The sequence below is a fragment of the Cariama cristata genome, unplaced genomic scaffold (assembly GCF_000690535.1).
Source record: "Cariama cristata isolate BGI_N322 unplaced genomic scaffold, ASM69053v1 scaffold7915, whole genome shotgun sequence".
In the NCBI taxonomy this organism is placed as follows: domain Eukaryota; kingdom Metazoa; phylum Chordata; class Aves; order Cariamiformes; family Cariamidae; genus Cariama; species Cariama cristata.
This window is the reverse complement of record NW_009618079.1, coordinates 90,613-113,434: the sequence shown is the minus strand read 5'-3', so window position 1 is coordinate 113,434 and position 22,822 is coordinate 90,613. Positions and strand designations below refer to the sequence as shown.

Here is a 22,822-nt window from a genome sequence, read left to right as displayed (position 1 = left end):
GTCGGGGCAGGGCAGCCCCGGCCGGGCTCCCCCTCTCCGGTCGGGACTTCGCCGTTGCCGCTCGGTCTGTGAGTCCTGCCGCGGGCTGGGCGGGTACTCCCTGCCCAGGGCTCTGCTCTGCCTCGCGGGTCTGTGGATTTTGTGCTCCTCGAGGCTCTCTCTGTCGGGCTGTGCTCCTTTTCCCTCTCCCTGCCCTCTGCAAACCCGTGGGTGGCAGCGATTTTCACGCCCCAGCCGGCAGGTCATGACGGTTCCGCCCCTGGCGTTGCTTTTCCTGCCGGCTGTTTCCTGTACGATTCCAGCTCCGCTTCATTTGTAATCGTATTTCCCTCAGTCATCTCTTTCCGAAAAGACCTTTATGTCTTTCAGTGTTTCTAAAGAGGTGATGTGTTGAGGTCTCTGGTAAACTGTTGTGCTGTCACGGCTGTTTTTGCAGCTTGCTGGGAAGTGCAGCGCTGGTGTTAGGGACATTGCCATGGCTGAGCTTGGGCTGCGCCTTCGGACAGTTAAGTGCTTCGTGTGCTGGGCTGATTTCTCAGTAAGTTGTTGGGTTTCAGTTGTCAGGTCAGCTCAGCTCATGCTGTAACACCTGAAGACAGCTTTCAGAGCAGAACTAGGCCATTGAAAGGGTGTTATCTTCCAAAGTCCTCTGACAGAGGTTGCAATTGTGCAGACTGAAAACTAACACAGATTAATTTGTTGTCATGTAGTTATTATTTAACAGGCTTTTTTATTTTTTCACAGCAAATGTTTGTGTGTGTAAGTTCTCCTGAATTTTAGATGTTTTATTAATGACATAATGTTCTAATTTGCCTATTTTTTTTTCCTTTTTGTTTTTAGATCACTTAATCCCTTCGCAGTCACTTAATCAGCCAATATTTTGAATTAAAAGGAAAAGATGATGTCAAGACAGGCCTTTCTCTGCAGTTTGGGATCTCTGTATTTGTCCCTTCTGTTTGTATTTCTTCTAATGGATGTTTATGCAAGGCCGGCAAATAATTCGGCCCTCAAAGAAAAGCCACCTGACAGTAAAGATGAGAATGAGATCTTGCCCCCAGATCACTTGAATGGGGTCAAAATGGAGATGGATGGACATCTTAACAAAGAGTTTCATCAAGAAGTTTTTCTAGGAAAAGAGATGGAGGAGTTTGAGGAAGATTCAGAACCCAGAAAAAATAGGAAGAAGCTCATGGTCATCTTTTCAAAGTAAGTTATGTACACTGCCAGGAACAGTGCAACCACTTTTTCTGATCTTCAGAGTGAAATTTGCAAATTCTTCTGTACTATTTAAAAATTGCAATGACGAGGTGGAAAGCGTCATACTGTGAGCACTGTGTTCATGTTATCAAGGTATTAACAGACCTGTATAAATCATTCTCAGGAGTGAGAATGCATGTGTTGAGAGCCGCGATCAGTATACAGGATTGGTGCTGTGGTCTAATAACATTTATGACAAAACATACTGTTTCTATGTGAAAAAAACCTATGTAGCCTCTCAAGGTATGAAAATTAATATTGCTTTTTCCTGGTTTCCTGGCTCAATGAATAAGCAATCACACTTGTATTTTAGATCAAACAATTGGTAAGGAAGGGCTTCCTTAGTGGTAGGATACCCTTGCAATGAATTGGGAGGGTGGGAGTTTGTTCCAGTTTTGCTCTAGCAGTATTATGCTTTATTGCTGTGCTGTAAGTTTGGTTTCAGTTGGCGATCTAAGTTTCTTATTTCTTGTTTGGTCTTATTTTTTTTCTGTTGTGACTTCTGCAAATAATTGCAGAGGAAAAACACTGAAAAGACAATAGTACAGGCATAAGGAGAGAAAAGGGACAGACAAACAACAGGGTAAGATTGTGGTAAACAAACTAACAATTGGTTTCTGTTCATAAAACTTTCTGGTAGGTGCTAAGTGTCTAAAATTTGAGTGTTTCAAATGAAATACATGAAGATTAAAGATAATTATGCCTAACTGCACATACCAAGAATTCAGAAATTGACAGCTTGCTTCATTAAGTTAGCAGTGTTGTTAACAAAGCGTTTAGTTCCTTAGAGTTTAGAAAAAGGAAGAATGAAACATGAGAACAGGAAGATTAAATTTTTCTTTTGTAGCCTTTTTGAGAACTTCATCTAGCTCTTTACTTGGTGTAAAAATATTAACTACTTTTGGACATTAAACCACTTTTTCCTTTTATAAAGCACTTTCTGTGCTTGATAAGGTTTGTGTCAGCTAATGAACTGTCAGGTGTTTGGAGGTCAGTAAACACAGTGGAAGTCAAAATCAGTCCATACTTTTAGACAGTAGGTGGCAGAATTGGCTTTATTTGCATTTTTGCAATGAAGGATTAATTTTATTAGAACGGCTTAAATTACGTTGGTGCTTTTAATGCTGATGATGGTGTGGGGGTGCCCGTATACTTGAGATAAAATGAGAAGGCTTAACAAAGCTTTTTTTCTGCAAACTTTTCATTAACAGGGAAAATACGTCAATAACAACGTTAGATTTTTTTTTTTTCTGGTATTCTCCTAAGTAAAGGTAGCTAAAGCTAATAGGCAAACCAGAGTGCCTTTTTCATTTAGAGTAGAATCCTTTATTACTATGTCTACTATTCAGACCACTGACTTAATTGGTAGGGTGTATATAAATACTAAGATTGTGCTTAGAAGGTTTCATTTTCTTTATTGCTGTGTGTTTATTGGAAACATTCAGCTGGTGGTTAGTAAATTGTCATTCAGAAATTGCAAACTCCATTCATTTCTGCCTGTTTGTCATGAAAGAGGTTGTCTTGGGAAGCTTAAAGCAATTGGATTCAAGATCGACTTCCCCCACATACTTACTTAAAATTGCATTCTGTCAGATGATCAGATTAGAAATGTAGAAAAGCATCCTGAGGAATTTGGTTGCTTTCTAGGCATACTCTTAAAGGCTGAGTGAAAAGAGAAATACTGTGAAATTATGTGAAAAGCTAGTAAGTCACATGCTTTCAGATGCTTTGGAAATATTTTCTTTGAAGGCATAAAACAGACAATGTATTTTTTAATTAATGAAAGCTGAGATTCTATGGCGTGCCAGTATGATATAGTCAATTCAAAACATGAATTATTGTCTAATAGGATTACTGAAAACAAAGTTGAAACATGGAAGAATAGGTCCTCAAACAATGTTTTTCTAGGCAAGCAATCTACCTGTGACTGAAAGAACAAGTGGCATTTTATAATTCTGTATTTCAGTTTCTGAAGTCACTCATTACTGGGAGGACAAGCCTTACTTGCCTACAGAAGTGTTTTTTTACAAGTTAACTAGAACTTCCACTTTGCCCTGTGAAACTAGGGCATGGTGCAGAAAATCCTGGGTGCATCTTTTTATTCTTCATTCTCTGCCAAGGGTAAGTGTTCAGGTACCTTCAGGTCAAGAACATCTGTGAGAGGGGCTTACTTGACATCCTTCCTTCTTGTACTCCTCATAATTGTAAAAAAAAAAACCCAACCCGTTGAGATAGTTTAAATTAGCCGGGAATCGGTAGATTTTTCTGTTTTACTGTATGATGTAGTTTAATTTGTGTAGGTAGGTGTTGATGGGAGGGAAGGAGGAAGGATGTTCAAAGGAATCAAGTGTTTATGGTGATTCTGATTTTGCTCAATCAATGGCATTGGGTACTAGAATTCCGTTTGAGCCTTGCTTCTAAGGGTCAGTTGTCTTGGAAATTGAATTACATGTACTGAACAAAACTGATGAATTCAAGTACAGGAGAATGTAACGTGTGCGGCTTTCTGTCAGGGTGTTTTTGTGGTGATGGAGTTACCTCTGTGAGTTTGAAAGTTGAGTACCCTTCTAACATTTGCATTTTGCTGATGTTTTCAGCTACTTAGTGGCAGCCTTAGTTGGTATTTAAAAACTAGAATCTTTGTGTTAGCTGAGTGCCTCTACCTTGATGGTCATTCATCAGGTCACAGGCTTAAATACACCTGTTAGCTATTACCATGTACATAGGGTTTTTTTGTTTTTTGTTTTGGTTTTTTTTTCCCCCTTGTTTAAAAGTCAGAAACTTATAATCTCCTAAAGCAGAACTCATTCTGAATCCCACAATGCTTGCAAGTGTAGCTGTCTTAGACTTTACAACTGTGACTGTTTGTGTTCAGGCCTCACAGAGGGAGTGGTTTTGGCAAGATCCATGCCCCATTTCTTAATTTCAGGTTTGTCTCATAGCCTAACGCAGTATTCATTTCTACTAGTGTGCTTTCTGTCTGTGGTGGGAAGATGCTAGTAATGACAGCTGATGTTGGACAACAGCAGGTAGAATAAAGAATGAAGAGAGGGGACATTTTAAGCTTTCCTATTTTGATATCTTCAATTTAGATTACAGGTTTGTATTATTCTGTTAAAAAACTATTTATGGTGTATGCTGTCGGAAGGTTTTAAGTAGTGTGTGCGCACTGATTTGGGTTTTTCCTAACCTGTACTTTTAAATATATATCTAATAAATTTTGCATATCTCCTACCATGTAAAGTAGAGCTTTGCTTTGGTTTCTGTTATTAAAAATTATTTTCTGGATCTGCTTTTTGTTATTTGGATGAAATGGAAACCAACTCTAAAGTGATATGCATTAGGTGCTCCAGGAAATTGTCATCTTTAGTCCTTTAGTTAAGAACACTGCCTTCCTGCTCCCCCCAATACCTCAGGCAGCATTGCAGCACTGTCATTTAGGAACCTGAAAACATGAGTCTGAAAACCTGAATAGACGATGTTTATTGATAATACGTTCAGATGTGGGCCTTCTGAAAGGTGGCCACAAAAATCTGATTTATAATGGCTTGTGGTTGAGAAACTGGGCTGAAGTGTTTAAAACCTGTTCTTCCAGGCTTGACATCTATATTCAGTGCAGCCCTTACTTTTGTAAGGCCTTTGCTAAGGAAAAATTTACAGTTATCCTACAGAGTAGCATACTTGCTTGTTTCTTACTCAAAGGTAGTATTGAGATTTAGGCTCTGAATAGATAATGAAATGTAGTTTGACTAGCCAGTGAAGTGTTAACCTTGAACTTAGACATTATAAGGAGCTGTTATGTCTAATGCTGCCCATTACTGAAATGTGTAAATCCTAATGGTGTTTGTCGTGTTACATCAACTACTGTCTGGGCTGTGGTTTATCTAATTTTCTTTGGAATGAGACAGGTAAGCAATAAGGTAAGTTGCTCTCTGTAGTCTGTTTTTTAATTCAAACTTATGTTAACAGTAGTTCCTGGTTTTACAAAAACTTTCTTTGCTGTAACTTCAGGAAGTAGTACGTCATATACCTAAATTTTTACAAATTTGAGATGGCACTCTCTAGCTGAAAGCTATGCTCCTTGTAGAAGAAGAGCAGTCAAGATTTTTTTTTTTGGTTGGTTGGTTTTTGGAGCTGGTATATCATGAAGTTTGAGAAAATGTCACAAGTTTTCTATACACAGATTGCCAAGGAAAGTTTGAGCAACGTTGTAATCTGGGATGACATTCTTGCTTGGATTCATCTTGTTTTCTTGAACTTAAATTCTTTCTTGCCAGTACTTATTCTTTGGCAGTTTTTTTTAAGGAGTGCGTTAGAATGTACCACTCTTTACTAACATCTTTCGAGTGTTCAGGCCTATCTGCCTCAGAAAACTGATTGCCCATCACCGTGTAATAAAATCAGTTTTCTGTGACTTACCAGTATTAGGTTGTTCAGCAACATGTAATTATCTAAGCTTGTCATTATTAGTGGAAATGTTTTCAGTAGCCTGCTCTGAATGAGGGTGTTATCTAAAGAAGCATGGACAGTCTTTTGGTTTTATTGCCTTAGATACTAACCTCGCTGCAGGATCATATCTTGTATTTCCTACAGTTGTCAATATTCCTCTCAAAAGCAGAAGTGCTGTTTATGGACAGTAAAGAGATTTCAGCTCACCTTGTATACTGGATGCCTGCTAGCTCATGAAAGTCTGAGTCACTGGAGACTTCTTGTGAACTGTGATAGCGGAACAAAGGTGGAAGATCAATAAATGGGATGTTTGTTACTTTCTCCCTAGTTACAATGTGATTTAGGTGGAAAGTACAACTTGGAAGTAGTAAGTTTGAAAACTTCGAACGAAGGAAACTAGAATGTTAAATGTTGAGGGGAAAATGCTTGATTTTCCCTGCTCATTTGTTATGGTACCTGTTCCATATCAAAACTCACATTTGTTCACCTGGTAAGTGCAAGGTGGTGCAAGTGGAACACGGCCGTTTTAGTGGTCTTGCCATTGATACTGAAAAGTTGCTATTACTCAGCCTGTGCATATGTATGTGGAGAGATGTGATACAATATTTAAAACCGCTAATACTGCATTTATTAATACAGCTAAGTGTTGTAGAAAATTAGGTGCTACGGTTGTTATTTGGCTTAAGCTTTTAACATTTAGTTGACATTTAAAGGCAAATCACGTATTTAATAACTTGAGTTTCAATGATAACACTTCAGTACTGCTAAGACAGTGATACAAACAGATAAAAAAGCTAGAATCAAGCTGGGGTTTTTTGTTGTGTTTTTCTTTCATGTTTTCTTTTTTTCTTTAGTTGAATGAGAGGGGTTTTGGTATGTGTTGTCTTTTCAGTTTTAAATATTGTTTTGTGGGGTTTTTTTAAATAAATACTTAATGATGTGCTCAAAAAAAATTAGTGGCATGATACTGGTTTTGTATTTGTTCTTCAACTGTAATTTCCATATTAACTACTGTTTAATGAAATAAACATTAATGAAATTGATGGTATGGCAGTGTATCTTAATACAATAAAGCAGTATTGGTAGTACATTAAGGAGAACAGTGGGTTGTCAGATTGGACATTTACTGATAATTTTAGTCAGGTAGAAAAAATTTAGTTCTGTAGCTCAATAGCACTGAATGCAAGCATATCCTTTGACAAAGCAAAGTGAGCTTGATAACTCGGAAACCTAACGGAGAACAAATGCATGTGCAGAACTTTTAAATGTGTTACGAATTCAAAAGTATCAGCTGTAACATGTTACCAGAGATGAAGATATAATAGAGGAAAGTTGTTTTTTTCCACTTACAAGTACTACAGTCAAAATATTAAATAGTTTGAAGGTCCTTGCACCAAGGTTATTCACGTTATATTTTCATTGTTTTTAATGGTTATGACAGTTGTGATGTGATCTAGGCAGATACAGGGAGGCAGCTCATCAGTAAACTTCAGAGATCTTGGAAGATCAAGGTAAAAAGGACTTGGAAGGATAAATTGACAGGGAATTAATGTTTTGAGAGAATGTTAGAGTAGAAATTTTTCAAAGTAGTGAAAGTCTGCAGCACCTGGCAGCGAACTATTCTGAACCAATAGGAAATGAGCTAATACGCCATGAGTGGTGTATTTGTGGTTTCCTCTGCTTTAAAAATGTGCTCAAGAACATAATATTGAAGTGAGTTAATGTACAGCAAAGTGAAGTATGGCTAAATGTGTTTCACTGAGTAATAACCTAGGTGCTGTAGTTACTTAAATTTAATTATGACATAAATGGCTAACTTGCTACTTGTTTCTCTGTAGTTTAAAGAATGTACAGCTTCTCAGAGACAGTTATAAATATGCTTTTTTTCTATAGCAATCTATGTTTGTTATTGTTGAATAAAGTGATTAATTTTTAATTTAAAAATATACCACCACCACCACCCCCAATCCCCAAACCTAAATCTTGTTTGCTATTCATCCATAGGGTGGACATAAATAATGATAAAAAGATAGGTGCGAAAGAGATGCAGCGCTGGATCATGGAAAAGACAGATGAACATTTCCAGGAAGCTGTAGAAGAGAATAAAATGCACTTCCGAGCTGTGGACCCTGATGGTGATGGTAAGATGAACGATTCCTCCATCTCCTCACGACATCTTAAGTCAGTTGCTAGTAGCCAAACCTATTGACTGCTAGCACAGATGTGCTGTGACAAAATCCGGGTTCCTTTGGACTGCACCTAATTGCAGCAGTTTTGATCCATACAGAAGTCAATAAAGTAATGTGCTCCTGTCAGCATTGTAGATATGTGTTGACTGCTGTGTCATTTCACTTGTGGTCGTAGGAAATCATTACAAGTTAAGTGGCTCTGCCAGGGATGGGATGAGGACGGTGACATAAATAGGTGATTTTCACAAGGCCCGTCTGGTCTAAAGAAACATAAAAGTGAATCAGGTGATAGTTTTCATATTGCTGTTCATGAAGGTTAGCGTGATGGTTATAGTGCTGAACTAAAAGATTTTAGCATGTACTGTTTTAAGTAATGAGACCAAAAAGTTCATCATTTAAGCATACTATGTCATGTCTGAGATGGTTCTTTCTTACAGGCCATGTGTCCTGGGATGAATATAAAATTAAATTTTTGGCAAGTAAGGGCTTTAATGAAAAAGAGATTGCAGAGAAGATCAGAAACAATGAAGAGTTGAAAATAGATGAAGAAAGTAAGTACGGACCGTTGGTGTGTGTCGGTTTTTCTTTTACCTTCCTAAAGCCTGAATGTCAACACTGTTCTTAGTATAAGATGAATGTTTCAGTTGTTCTTCTGCTTTTACACAAAAGTAGAATGTCTAAGTCATAGGACAGAAATACTAGATTTCTTTCCAACTCAAATCTGTCTTCCCAACACTCTTGATGTAAATACTTAACACTTGGTTGCTTATTTGTTACTCCCTATTTGAATAGTTTTCTGTTATTTATGTTTAACAGTTTGCTAAAATGTCAGAGCTGTGTTGTCTGTGGACTGTTGTATTGTTGATGTGAGAACCAGGTCCCCTGTTGCTCCATATGCAAGGGAGTTGCTATACGTGATTTCTGTTCTAAAACTGAGGAGGGGTGTAAGTGCTGCCAAACAGTGTTGTGTTTAAATAGGTACATGCTTAGGCACTGCAAAGCACACTAGAGGTTAATAGCAGAAGGTTGCCTAACAATTGTTGCGTGTTTCATCTAGGCTCTCTGTAGAGATTGATTCTTTAGGTTAGTGAGATTGATTGATTGTTTCTTCCTTACTGCTTTTGAAACTTTCATTTGAATCTGGCTTAGTGTAAAGATGGCAGCTCTTAACAGAGTAATCTCCCCACTCCTCCCCTGTCTAAAAGAGTTTAAATTTACTGTTAAGTAAAACACAAAGCCTTAGCCTTTCCTTGCAGGAATTAGTCATTTAAAAGTGGGTTATGTTATATTTTCCATTTATCAAAAAGCAACTAAAATGCAAATGGGCCTTTGAATTTTATGGCAGGGAAAACACCTGTGCAGCATGTTCTATGGCAGTGTGGTTAACTACAGTTTACAGGAATGCTCATCAGATAAAAGATTTGCTGAATAAGGGAAGTGTGTATATAATCATTTTTCTACCTAGGTAGCAAGCCTTGTTTGGGAAAATCAAATTAGCTATCTACCGCTTCCTGAGGATGATGGGCAAAACTTATTTTCATACTCTAGTGCAGTGTAAAAGTACTCTTTTTCGATCTGTATAGTAAAAAACAACTGAATGTGTGGATCTTAAGGCATGTTCTGACTCTTGCACAGAAGCACACTACAGTTTGGATGCCAGGCCAAAACTAGGGACATAACTTTATTTAACTTATGCAGATAACGACGGTTTCAGCTGATGACTGAGAGCTGAGTTTCATTTAAGGCTAAGTAAGAAAAGTAGGCAAAGGGAGATTGACTTATGACTTCTAACATTTGGGGTTGGCTACACTGGATACCATAAGCAAGTGATTTGATTATTGTGTGTTTACTTGTGTCCTTGCTATAACGAAAACTTGCCATTTACAAACTTTCCCTAAGATTCATATTAAGATTCTGAAGAATTTCTTTACTCTTCACAAAAAAAGCATTCACTGAAAACTTAACTCTTAATTGCAATTAGCATTTCAAAAATGTAGATGTGACTGTTGAGTGAGGCTTTTTTTGCCTTTTGTAACTGAGCAACCAGAAATATGCAGGAGTTATTTAGGACAGTTTATTAAATTAAAAAAAAAAAAAGTTTATCGTCTGAAGACTGTAGTCTTTCAGAGTGTTTTTAAAACTTGAGAAAAGCAAATGCTTCAGATTTGTGTTTGTTAGTGTATTTTGCAGATAGCAGGGTGTGCTACAGACAGTATTTTTTTCCAATGTGTCATTTAGAAAATGCCTACACCAGAAAAAGAATACTCTATACAGGTATTTTTTTCCTGTTTGGTTATGTTCAGGACCACTAGGTACACATAATATTCACGTTGTGTGTTGCAGGGTGTTTTTTTTCTTGAAATTAGATGCGTACTTTTAGTGGAAACTCATTTACAAATTATGATTCTCAGCTGAGTTTAGGAAAAATTCAGTTAAAAAGAGCTTGTCTGCATGATGTGAGATGAAATGAAAGAAGTCGAATTGTAAAGTGATTTTGGTGCTGATGTATCTCTTCATGCCCGTGTACTTCAACTTCCATTTTCGCCTTGCAGCAAAAATATTTCCCTTTATTAAGTTTATTATAGTGATAACTAAAACAGATGCAGGGTTTAGGTCTGAAGTCAGAATGCTTGTCTGATATAGAATAGACAAAGTAGTTAAAAGGAGTAATAAGTACTTGTATCCTTAAGTAACTGAGAACTAAATGCGTTTCTTGGTGCTTAGCTTAGCATCTGTTCTTGATGTCTCCAAACTTTCTTTTGTAGAGCTACCCTCTTACATCTCTCATAGTTCCAACAAATCACGTTCTCAGGATGAAATACTGGATGATCTGTCTGAGTCTAAGGATATGAGTTCTCTCTGGGTAGCCGACTCTTTTAAATTCTGAGCCTTTGACAGGGTAAAGGAGGAAGCGAGGAGCAGAGGCAGGGCAGAAGTCTCTTCATAGCTTTCCTAGTGCTCTGCTTTATGGCTTTGCTTGTACTGCATTTTCAGTCAGATGCTTTGTAAAGAACAGTTGTCCATTGAAATGTATTGTTGAGTGCTGTAAAAACTAGGCTTTTGTTTTTCTTTTTTAGAATCTGTTTAATACAATTCTTAAGCTTAATTCACATATGTAGTTTCGTGGAGGGTGAGGGTGCTATCTGGAATTGCAGTGTGGCTGCAGAAAAAAACCTCTGCACTTAAAACTGTGTGCAGTATACGTAATTCAATCGTCCCTTTGTGGTAGTAGATCACTATACCATTTTGTTAACTCAAATCCTATGAGCTTGAACATACCTGAAAAGAGTTCAAAACAACAGTAATACGATTGGTTTTGGTTTAGATGATGTTGCACTAAGAAATGCCAGGTTGAAATAAGAGAAGTTGTAACATCGGAGTGATAAAATGTGTCCCTTTATCATGCTTGGAACTGCTGTGTTGACAAAGAATATTTTCTGACCTACGGTAAACTTAACAAGTAATGCAGAGCAGAATAAACCGATGTAGTGCTGTTAGCCAAACCATTAGTACAATGGTGCTTCACAGGTCAGAGGCATCTTTCTAGGTTTATATATAGTCGTGTTATTTGGTCCTAGAAGAAGACGTGCTAAATGTTAAAGGTTTGTTGTTCTGTCATTATTTGAGTAGGAAAAGAATTGGTTGAAATCTTCCTTTCTTGTAGATATTAACTAGGTGTATAATGTCACAATTGCCATACATGGAGGTAATGAATCTGAAGAATATTTTGCATTTGAAGAGTGTTTTGGCTGTTTCAATGTGCGGGACTGGATTGAAGTAGAAAACAAAAATGATGTTTTGAGAAGAAAGATACTACTGGTATTGAGGCAGGTGAAAGATTTCTGTTCGTAGTGGGCTTCAAAATATGAAAATAAGAAAGGAGAACAAGAAGCACTGAACAAAGTTGGATTATTCATACCTCCTACCAGAACCAGCTAACAATACTTGTAGGACAAGACTTTTCACTTGATATGTTGAAGTTTTGATACAGGTGTAGGTAAATCTTTATTTTCATCTACTTTCAGTTCATTTGTTTGGTTAAAGGATCTTTCCTAGTGTTTCAGCACAAACTAGATGAAACTAATTGGACTTTGTTTCCCCTCAGCACCTGCTTTCCCTGGGAGTTGAACTGTAAAATAACTGGTTCGTAGGTCATCCTTGTTTAAATGTTGAGTGACAGGGGAAGGTATATTTTAAGAACTTTAGATTGAACATGATAGCTTAAATCTTTTTCTTAAATTTCTAGCACAGGAAGTTTTAGATAACCTGAAGGATCGGTGGTACCAAGCTGACAACCCACCTCCTGATCTGTTGTTGAACGAAGAAGAATTCCTCTCCTTTCTTCATCCGGAGCATAGTAGGGGAATGCTGAAGTTCATGGTGAAAGAAATCATCCGAGATTTGGGTATGCCATTTTAAAACATGTTTCTTGGTAGTTCTTTACTTGCAAACCATTTTATTGGGTAGACATTGTTAGGTCAGTGCGCTGTCATGGGTTAATCTGAAATTTTTGGCACATTTTGTTTGCTCTGTTCTAGACATCTTCTAATATGATGAGTAAGAAAAACTTAACACAAATGCTGACATCTCTATGGAGTTGTCTGTGCATCTCAAGACTAAATTTAGTCTCTGGTTGTTAAAGAACAACACAAGATTATATGTTAGAAATATATTCTAAGTACTTCACACAGAGAAGATCAGCTGATACTACTTCAAACAGAAGTGCTGCTGCATTGTAGGGTCGCTGTAGCAATAGTAGAAAAGGTTTGATGAGTAGTAAAGTACTATAAAATATATTGATGTGAATGTTCCTTGAGGAGGGCATTAATTCCTTTGTATTTCCCCTGTACAGCAACCATGTAAGAATTGTGACGTACGGTCAAGAATGTGGAAATAAATGGTTGAGGTTTCTAAGAAAATAATTTTTTTTTTAAATTCATACGTATTGGCACACTTTTTTTGACTCAATAGTGATGCATATTTAAAATGGCTAGAACACCTGGATTAAAAGAAAAGAGGTCTATGACCTTGCTCGTTGTTAGCTTAATAAATATGAAGAGTTTCCAGTGATACTTGAGTGTGTGACACACAGACAGAACACTCCAGTATGCAGTCTTTTATGAGGGTTAATTTACCTGAATGCTAATACAAGGGGAGACTGGATACAGCTGTAAAAAAAAGCCTGTTGCAGTAGATTATTGAAAAAATAAACAACAACAATTAAAAAAAAAAGCAAAACCCAAAACAACATGCGCAGCTTACCACCTGGTGTGCCCTTCAGGTCCAGAAAATTTTTTTTTCAGTATATTGGTGAGCGTATGTTTTTTTTAACCTTCTAAAACATTGTGTATGTACCGTAATACAGAGAGGTTTTGGCTAACCAAAGATATAAATGGTTATTGTTCTTCTCTGCTAGAGTCGAGATTGTGGACTGCTGAAACCAGGCAGACTGTACCAATGACATCTCTGACACGAAGGAATTTCTCATTTCTAATGGGCATTAAGCAAATACTTTTCAGTTACTATGTGCTTCTGTTGTAGATCAAGACGGAGATAAGAAACTTACCCTTTCAGAGTTCATTTCATTACCTGTTGGTACTGTAGAGAACCAACAAGCTCAAGATATTGATGATGACTGGGTAAAAGACAGAAGGAAGGAATTTGAGGAGGTCATTGATGCTAACCATGATGGCATTGTCACAATGGAAGAGCTGGAGGTGAGTCTTCTTCAAATAGTTAGTTCTAGTGTTTTTAAAACTGATAGTTGGTTTTTAAATACAGAATTACAGCTGCTTTAGAAAACATGAAATCTGAAGATATTTGATTTAACAGTGCGGTGTGGGTGTCTACTTTACAAAACTTTGGATTATAGTATTGTTCTATAGTGCTTGCAGATGGTGTTGTTATGCTTTTTATTGAAGAGGAGGGGGAGTTTTCTTAGCATAACTGTTATTCATAGGTATGCTTTTAGGGTTTTTTGTCACATGTACACTTGTATGGATGTGGAGTGCATGAAAGTAAGTCACAGACTTCATTAGGTGCACTAGTTAATGGGACAATGAGTCATACTTTCAGTTGCAAAAGGAGTAACTGGCAACCTATGTATTCATAAAAAAAAAAGAAACCAACAAAACCCAACGACCAACAAGTGCTGGGGCCCTAGTAGCCTAGAAAATAGTAGTGATATCTTGTCTTTCAGAGTTGATTTTTTTCTTAAAAAAAAAAAAAAATTATTACTTTCAAGTGTGGATTCTAGTTTGTGGCCTTTTTGGACTTTGATTTGCAGAAGTAAGGCTTTCTTCGAATAATTCTGTCTGCAGAAGAGTATACTAAACAACATGAAATATTTTGCACCTTATAGTTGTGGCAGTTTTGTGGCCAATGGAAGAGGCTCATGGCTCATTTCTGGCTTTTTTTCCTTTCTGGGTTTAAGAATGTACTTTGACTAGCAGAATTCAAACTGCAGCATAGGCAGTGTCAAAGGAGAACTTCTAAAATGTCGGTCTTCCCCCTGAGACAGGGTGAACATTAAAGTTCCTCACCTTCTCAGTATGCAAATGTGTGGGTATGAACGACAGTGGTAGTACGGATAAACAGTTGTATTGTGACATAGGTAATGTTAATAGCCTTTTTACTGAGAATTTTCTTTTAAAAATAGCTGTTTTATCTGTGAAGTCTTTGTATACGCATAGGTGCATGCACATAAATGTCACATCTTCTGGAAAGAAATTGAAGATAATCTCAAATCTTCTACCTCAAGAAGTAAAGTGTGCTGCTTGAAAACTTTTAATGTATTTCAAGTTAGGTGAAGGAGAAAAATGCTTTGATTCTGAGACTTCTGACCTCTGTAATGTCTGCCTGGTGGTTTAAAATAGAACAAGAAAGTTCTAAGTCAAACATGTTCTAAAAAGATTATCTCCAGAAAGAAGAAAATTCAGGTTATACAGATCGGTAGTGTGCCACTTCTTAACTTTGAATTGATATTTCTTCACAAAAACTACCAGATTTGATAGTGAGTTTGGTTTGCAACCAAAATGTCAAAAATATTTGTTGTATACACTGGCATAAGCTGAGAAAATCTTCATTTCTGTTAGAACAGCCAAGGAAGCAGTGAATGGAAAAATAACTAGGAGATAGATGTAAGCCTGTTAAAAAGATGTGCTAACACCTTTTTGCATGACTTACGTTCACTTTGGGGTGGCTTTTGTTGGTCTCGTAATTGCTGAAGCTTTCATAGAGCTGAGGTTCATAATTCTGATGTGTGGAAATGTGTGCTTAGTGATTGAAAATTATTTTCTTACTTGTTTTAGGAATATATGGATCCTATGAATGAATACAATGCCTTAAATGAAGCGAAGCAAATGATAGCAGTAGCAGATGAAAATCAAAACCATCACTTAGAGCTGGAGGAGATTCTGAAATACAGTGAATACTTCACAGGCAGCAAGCTTATGGACTATGCACGTAACGTCCATGAAGAGTTCTGATCCTGCTCACTTTTCCAGAGCTCTGAAGCACTTTCTTACTTAAAAAAAAAAAAAAACACCACAACAAAAAAATCCAACCCCCAAACTGACAGAAAGTTACTTTGCTGCTATCTGTGTTATATGCCTACAGTGTGTTGTCCTAGACTTAAACTTCCGTCCATACGTAAGATCTACAGCTCTGTTGCCTTCGGTATGAAGGAAAAAAAGGTCCACAAATAATGGGGCAAGTACTGGACTTACATCAGTTCGCCCTGGGTTGTACAGTTAAGCCAGCTGAAGTTTCAGCTGCTTTTGTCTGATCATATTTGGTGGAGGCTTCTTAAATACTTTAACTCTTCTTGTTGCCCTCATAGCTGCTGATCCATGGAAATCACAAATAACATTGAAAGATGTTGGCTTTTGTAAAGGGGATTGTGGTTCAAATACGTGTGTTCTGACCTCATGAGAATATCTGTACGTAGACCTTAAATGTTATAGAGAAACTGTTCTGCGTCTACTTTAAAAAGAAAACTGATTATAGTGTGACAGGTTTTGTGTTTGCAACTGCACTGGGAATGTGAGAGACTTGAGATTGCTTATGTCTTTAAAATCAAATTTCATTCTAAAATGAAACAATGGGAAAGGTTTCTTTGTGGACTTAAAGATGTTGGACAGAGCAGTGGGATTCACCTAGGTGTATGATTACAACTTAACTAAAATTCATTGGTAAAACTAGTATAATTACTTGCCACTGTGCAAATTAATGATGCTGATGAACTCATGAATGAGAAGCTGGGGGAAATACAAGCTTTGCTTTTGAACTGCTTTTGCCAGAGCAACGTACAGTCAGCACTTGGAAGCTTTTTAATCAGTCTGGTTTTGGGTAATCTCTGAAAGCATCTTGCAACACAAGGGTCATATCCACTACTGTCTAAAATAGAAAATTTATTTTTACTCTGGTTCCATCTTTACTGTAAAAACCCCTCTTTCTGAAGGGTTGCCTGAAAATCCAAGTGAGATGTTATATTTGATTAAATTTATTCTCTTAAAATAATGTAAGTATAAGTATTGCTGTCTGTTTCAGTATTCCCTCTCTATTTTTTTTTGTTGTTTTTTTTGTTAAATGGCTTGTATCAGAGTCTTTTTATATGCGTATATCTTATTTTCATTAAATATTTTTCTCCGTGCTCTGGAAAAGTTGCTGGTTTTAGGTTTGTCAGTGAGTGGGAAAAATTGAAACTCTTCAGAAGAGAGACAAATTAAAATATGATTTTGTAAGAGCGGGGTAAATTCAGTTGATAATCTTGTGTTAAAATGAGCTTAGAATGTCTGCCACATTCTTCAGCCCCCATTCCCTTCCACCCCTGTACCAATGCCCCACATGTACTTGATTGTAGGGTAGAGAGATTTTAATATGGCTAGAATCTGGAAATATTCAAAACAAAATCCTGTGTCTAAAAATGTGGTGCTTTAGCAGAAGTCATAGGTATGGCTGTTCTAGATTGATTGGCAAAAGATCTAAGTTTTGCTTTGCTGTTGTTTTAACCAAGGTTTCATAAATATGCAATGACCTGTGCTTTGAACTAACACAAAATTATATGTGTAAACGTGCACTTTTGCAATGTGGTTGTTCGCCATCTAGTTAAGGCAACAGTTTTAGCAATATTAGTTGATCATTGTATAAATGTCCTGACTGCATTCTTGTGTTATACTATAGTTGTTTGCACAATTCAATTATTTAGATGCAATTTGAGTGGACAAGGTCTGTCTTGTCACACCTGATGCTCAGAGAGCAACTGCAGGTTTGCAGAGGGATTCTTCAGCAGCTGAAATATAATGATGAAATTTGGAACTTTATCTGTCAATAGAGGCAAAGATTATGCATACACAGTCTTAGTTTAAACTTCTAGTAATGTGAGTGTGGAATCCCTTGAAGAGTACCAGGTAACACAGTATTTAGCTTGCAACTGCAAAAATATTGCAAGTATGTACTGTTGTTGCAGTATTTGCCACACACCTGATAAATCTGAAACTTGAGAAACAGCTGCGAAAAATCCATTATTAATGTATGCTTGGAGTTCTGCACCTTAATGTGTTTAATGTGTTTTTCTCTGCCAGAAATCAGGATCACATGTTAACTAACAGCTGCTAGGATAAAGTGGACTGCATGGTGAGATTTGGAGGTACATGAGATTGTTCCTGTCTTGGAATTTTTAGAAGTTCAAACTGCTCTAGTTTGTCCATAGACTTACTTATTTTTAAAAATTCTTCAAGTATTTTATATGCATTCACTCTTTCTCCGATTCTTGTAGGTCTTTTCCCGTAAGGGAGCCCTTACTTGCCTGTAATCCCTAAGGAATCTAGTGACTTTTTCTTTAAAGCCTTTTATTATGCACTAGTTTTGAGTTCCATGTTCTTTGTTTTTTGGTTTTGTTTTGTGTTTGGTTTTTTTTCATGTACTCAAGCAGTCTGCCTACTGTTAATAGGAGTCAGTAGTATCTGAGTGCTACTAGATCATGGACGTGTTACATCTTTGCAGAATTCAAAAACTTGTATAAAATATCTAGGATAAGCATCTATAGTCAAAAATGATACATGTATGTTAAATAAAAGCAGGATGGAGCCTTATTTCTGACCCATAGCGTGGCTCAACTCACCACTCTGATGTTGTCCTCTCCAACTACAACCAGAGTACCTGCATCCAGGCTGGTTTTTGGGAGCAGCCTGTGGTACATGTGATCCCCATGGCAATACCAAGCAGCATTCGGGAGAGTTTAATTTGTATTCTTGAAAATCCAGCCAAGGAATGTGCTAGATATGAAATGCTATGGGGTAATCGCCATGTTTTCTGTTTTATTTACTTGCATAATCTGGCCATGTAGAGGAATCTGGCAATATCGAACCTGGTAACGCTTAAGGATGCCACACGTAAAAGTTGAATTCTCAAGATGGTATGTGTCTAACTGCTTTTATTAAATGAATGTTTAATTTGTATTAAAGTACCCTTAACAAGAATATCAGTGCTTCATCATCACTGCTTTATTATTTGAGGAGTTTTCAGTTTAAATATATATAGCAGATTTTTAACCTTGCCTTGTTTGTGAACATCATAGGAGTTTGCATTTTCGGTTTCTTACAGAATAATAATTGACTTACTGAATAGGTAAAGTCTGCTACTGTTTGTGAAAGAGAATTGGGGCGGGGGGGGGAAACCTGGTTGAATATTGCTGAGGGAATGACTGAGTCATGAACCGTAAAGCCACTTAAATGGCATTGACTGTGATACTACAGTGGGAAGAGATTTGGATATTTCCTGCATGCAGGTACTGAGTATGAAGGTAGTTGAAGTTCAGCTGGTGTGGTTTACTTGCTCTGTCAGCTTTGCTCCCTTTTGGAAAAAATAGCTTAAAGGTATAACTTCTTTTCCATAGTGGTTGTTTTCCAAAATGCTTGGAAAATAGGAGAAGTAGAAAAATAGTTACTGTTTTGCCTTACTTTTATCTCCCCTTCCTCTCTTAAACAGTCTTATAGAAATTAAAGAAAGAAATGAAAAGCAGCAGTTCTGGATATAACATGCCACAATATTGCTGTTCAGTCCTCCCAAATACTGCAGGCTAATTGGGATTCAAAATGTACCTCTGTTCCAATCAAATCTCCTTTGCATTTAGATGTAAATTGACTGTAGATCTGCTTTTTCTGGGAATTCTGGCTATGTTTTTTAACTAACATAAATAAAACATCTTTGATTACTGTAGGATGTCTTGTTTACCTGGGCCTTTGCATAAGATTTGCTCAAGTCTCTTAGAACTGGAAGACTTAAAATTTAGATCCTAGATCAATAAGATTAAATGAATAAAATTCTAATAGTGAGCCTGGGAAGTTAAACCCACTAATTCCTACTGTGATTGCTTTTTTCTCTACTCTACATGCTTGCGTTAGGTGAGAGCAGGATTGCAAAACCAGTTTGTTATTCAGCCTCTTCTGTTGCTGTCCTGTTGTTGCTGGCTTGCACGGCTGTATAGAGAAGCCTTCTGGGGGTTTCAATTCCAGACTTAACATGCTTCTGCAGAACAAAACAGGCATCAAAAGTGGCTGGTATGTGAATATTGCATCCGTTGGTCTCATAGAGCACACATCTGCTGGAAGCTTTTATTGCCGTGGGAGCAAATGGTAGGGGTAACACAAAGTCTCTGTTTTGGAGTTTGGAGCTTACTTTTCTTCAATGGCGATGCAAGGAGTCTGATGCTAAGAGTCGAAATGGAGGCTGCAAATGCTTCTCATTTGTACCTTTTGCGAACTCCTGAGGGCAATATCAAGATGACTGATGATTTGTGGTTCCACACTCTCCCTGAGAAATGTATTAACAGTGTTGTTTTTTTATGCAGCAATAGAAGTCATGGGTCTACCGTTACCATGAGACCAAGGCGAGAGAATCTGTCTGTACTTTGCCTTTTAAAGAGGAAGCCTATGTGGGCTATGTTTCATTTTACCTATGGCTCTCGTCCGAGAAGGTTTTCAGGCATTACCTCTGTATTGCTTTAATACTCCTCTTTACAATAACAAGGATCATCTTTTCTAGTTCTCCTGGCATTCAAGGCCTGTACTTTAAATCTAGAGAGGTATGTACCTGGCTGGAGGCACTCTGTTTTAAGGCTATGAATAGAAATCTTTTCATAACGCTATTCGGCATGCTGTCTTTCTGTCTATGAATATTTTAGTTGTGCAAAAATAGGCTTGCGAGGTGTGGGAAAAAGGATGGGGGCGTGGAGCACATGCTGGGAATTTCCCAGCAACTGACATATGAATTTGTTCTCGTCACCAGCAGTTTAGAATCACTTCTCCAAGAGTTTGCCGCTATCAGAATTTTGCTGGGACAGTAGGGCTGGATTATGGTAGCTGTAGATTTTTATTCGCGTTTTTCTGCTGTTTTGTTCTTGCTGCTGGCGGTCACTATTAGCCATTGCTTGGGATTGAAATGCAAAGAACATCAGTATCCTTTTGGTGAAAAATGCTGCAAGGACTGTGCTCCTGGTAAGTCATTTGCACTGGATGTTGGTTATGCTTGCTCAGTGTAATATCTACCAGTTAATAACCCACAGATGGTAGAAAACAGCTCGATTGAAATACCATTCAAATGTAGGAAGCGTAATATGGAGAAAAAGCATTTGATGAGGAGACTTTGGTATCAGTCTAGACTGACAAAGATTATTTCTATAACATACTAAGTTTGGGAATCCTCCTCTTTGAAAGAGCTACATGTTCTTTAACATCTTTTTGTGTGGCTTGGCTTCCTTATTGTGTCAGTCTGGTGCATTTTCATTGTGAGAGTATTAGCTGAGAAAAGATGGTAGCGTTTATGTTTCTGTACCTATCACATAAAGAAGCTCAGAAATCTTGCATAATAATGGAAAACTTCAGGTAATTAATTCTGTTGCTAAAGATGTTTTTTAAGCTTTCTTTTGTAGCAAGTTTTGTACTACTTAAGGCTTGGTGTTTTTTTTTTTTTTTTTAAGGAAAAAGATATGCTTGATTCATAGACAGAGATTAGCAAAGCATAACTTGACAGGAAATGTGTTTGTTAGTGTAGAAACTGAATGAGTCTGAATTTTGGGTTTTGCATGCATGTGTGGTTTTTTCCACAATCTGAGTATCTCTGAAGACAATGCAGTATTGAGAAGCACAAATGCAAAATATCAAACCTCAAACACTTTAATAGTTGGGATTTCATGATAGAAATGACTTAGTGGTGAGAAGTGACAACAATTAACAGGTAATATTGCTGTTCAAGGGGCAATCCCCCTTAACAGAAGGATTATTTATAGTACAGTCAATATTGATTGTACTACACGTACACACCTAAAGGGAGCCTAGATCATGTCTGTAAATGCAGTTGCAACTTAAAATCTTGCATACGGTTTTTATGTGCATCTTTCAGAATAGTTAACTTTCTGTTTTGTAATTAAGTCTACTAGACAAAATGGTTATGGTATGAACTGATGCAATAGTATTATTTTCAAAGATGCTAGTTGGAATAAATTCACCTTTTAATCGAAGACTTGAGGCAGTTTATTGCATTATTTGCTAAACTATTTAAATCTGAGTGTTTTTGAACTCAAAGAAAGGCATACTTGTATGCAAATACAGATAATCCTTTATCTCTGAAGTTTTTCACTCCTCCTGACACTGAAAGAACTTCTGTCAGGTTTTCTGCATTGTTAGCAAATCTGCTGCTGTTGGGGAAGCATTTCTTCATAGTCTCTTCCTGATTGTATAGATAGTAAAAATGTAGAAGTGTATTGCATATATTGCGGTCACTAACAATCTCCTGTGTTTTGCTACTGGTAGCACTCAACAAAATGCGGAAAAAATTAGAATGAGCAAGAGACTTGGTGCTCATTGTTCATCTACAGAATGGGAAAATGGAGAACCAAAATTAAAGAAACAGTCTGTGAGAATAAGGATGTATTTAAGCTCAACTGTAAAAATCCCTAGTCATTAAAGCTGTCTATAGTTCCTGCAGCCTGTGCTGTATGGAGAGAAGCTAGTGAGATAGAAGGAACTCATCCTGATGCCTTTTCCAAAATCCACTGTTAACTTGCTGTTTCAATTTGGGCAAGTAGCTTTGCTCACAAACCTTGCACATCAGTCTGAACTTCCGTGTAAGTACTGTGTGTCATACAGGCTGGAATTTGTGGGTGCAAGCATTCAGAGCTTGTTTGTGAGTGCGATGTGTGGTACACATGTACTGTTTGGAATAATGAACAAATGCCTGCCTCACACCTTGTGCTGTCTCTCATGGAGCTAGGAACATCTTTGATGCTGTTGGGTGCCAATACCGATGCATATTCAAAAATACAACCGTATTTTTTTTCATGCCTAATGGGCTTTCAGAATGCCAACAGAAAGATACTACAAACATTTATTTTTGACTGCTTCACTAATGAATTTTCTGCAAACCTGAGGCATCCGTTGCCATCTTTTGTACCTGTTTGGGATTACTTTGAGTTGAATTGCATGATTTATCTCATAAGGGAAGACCGGATCTGTCACAAAGCTGTGTTATTACACTGGAGGTTAGACCTATTGCTATGCTAAAAACCTGCTTTTTTTCCTAACGGACATTGGCTGCAAACTGTGACGTCTAAACCATATGAAAAGGTAGTCTGGAGAACTGATATTTGGAATCCACTGGGAGAATCATTTGGGGCATTGCCGCAACTCTCAGCAAGCCATCGGGCCCCTGCTAGCCAATTTTAGCTGCTTAATTTAACTGTGATGCTGTGGGTCAAAACTTCTAGGGATTCTGGCATGTCTAAATCTGCTGAATGTTTTCAGCCAGAGTTGTAAGTGGAACTGTCACTTTCTGGGCATTCTTTCATTCTAATGAATGAAAATGAAGAGGGTTTCTTTCTGGTAACGGTCAGTTCCTTCTTCTATGTGGTCTTTCTTTTAGGTGAAAGA

At 37.4% G+C, this 22,822-nt stretch overlaps 1 protein-coding gene across 1 annotated transcript; it reads left to right on the top strand.

Moving 5' to 3' along the window:
- Positions 1 to 898: 898 nt before the first annotated feature.
- On the top strand, positions 899 to 15,834 carry SDF4 (stromal cell derived factor 4). Its single transcript, XM_009700719.1, has 6 exons — positions 899 to 1,206; positions 7,711 to 7,847; positions 8,333 to 8,446; positions 12,142 to 12,300; positions 13,437 to 13,612; positions 15,206 to 15,834. Exons 1-6 carry the CDS (start codon positions 899 to 901, stop codon positions 15,380 to 15,382), a joined length of 1,071 nt encoding a protein of 356 aa, XP_009699021.1. The 3' UTR covers positions 15,383 to 15,834.
- Positions 15,835 to 22,822: the final 6,988 nt, after the last annotated feature.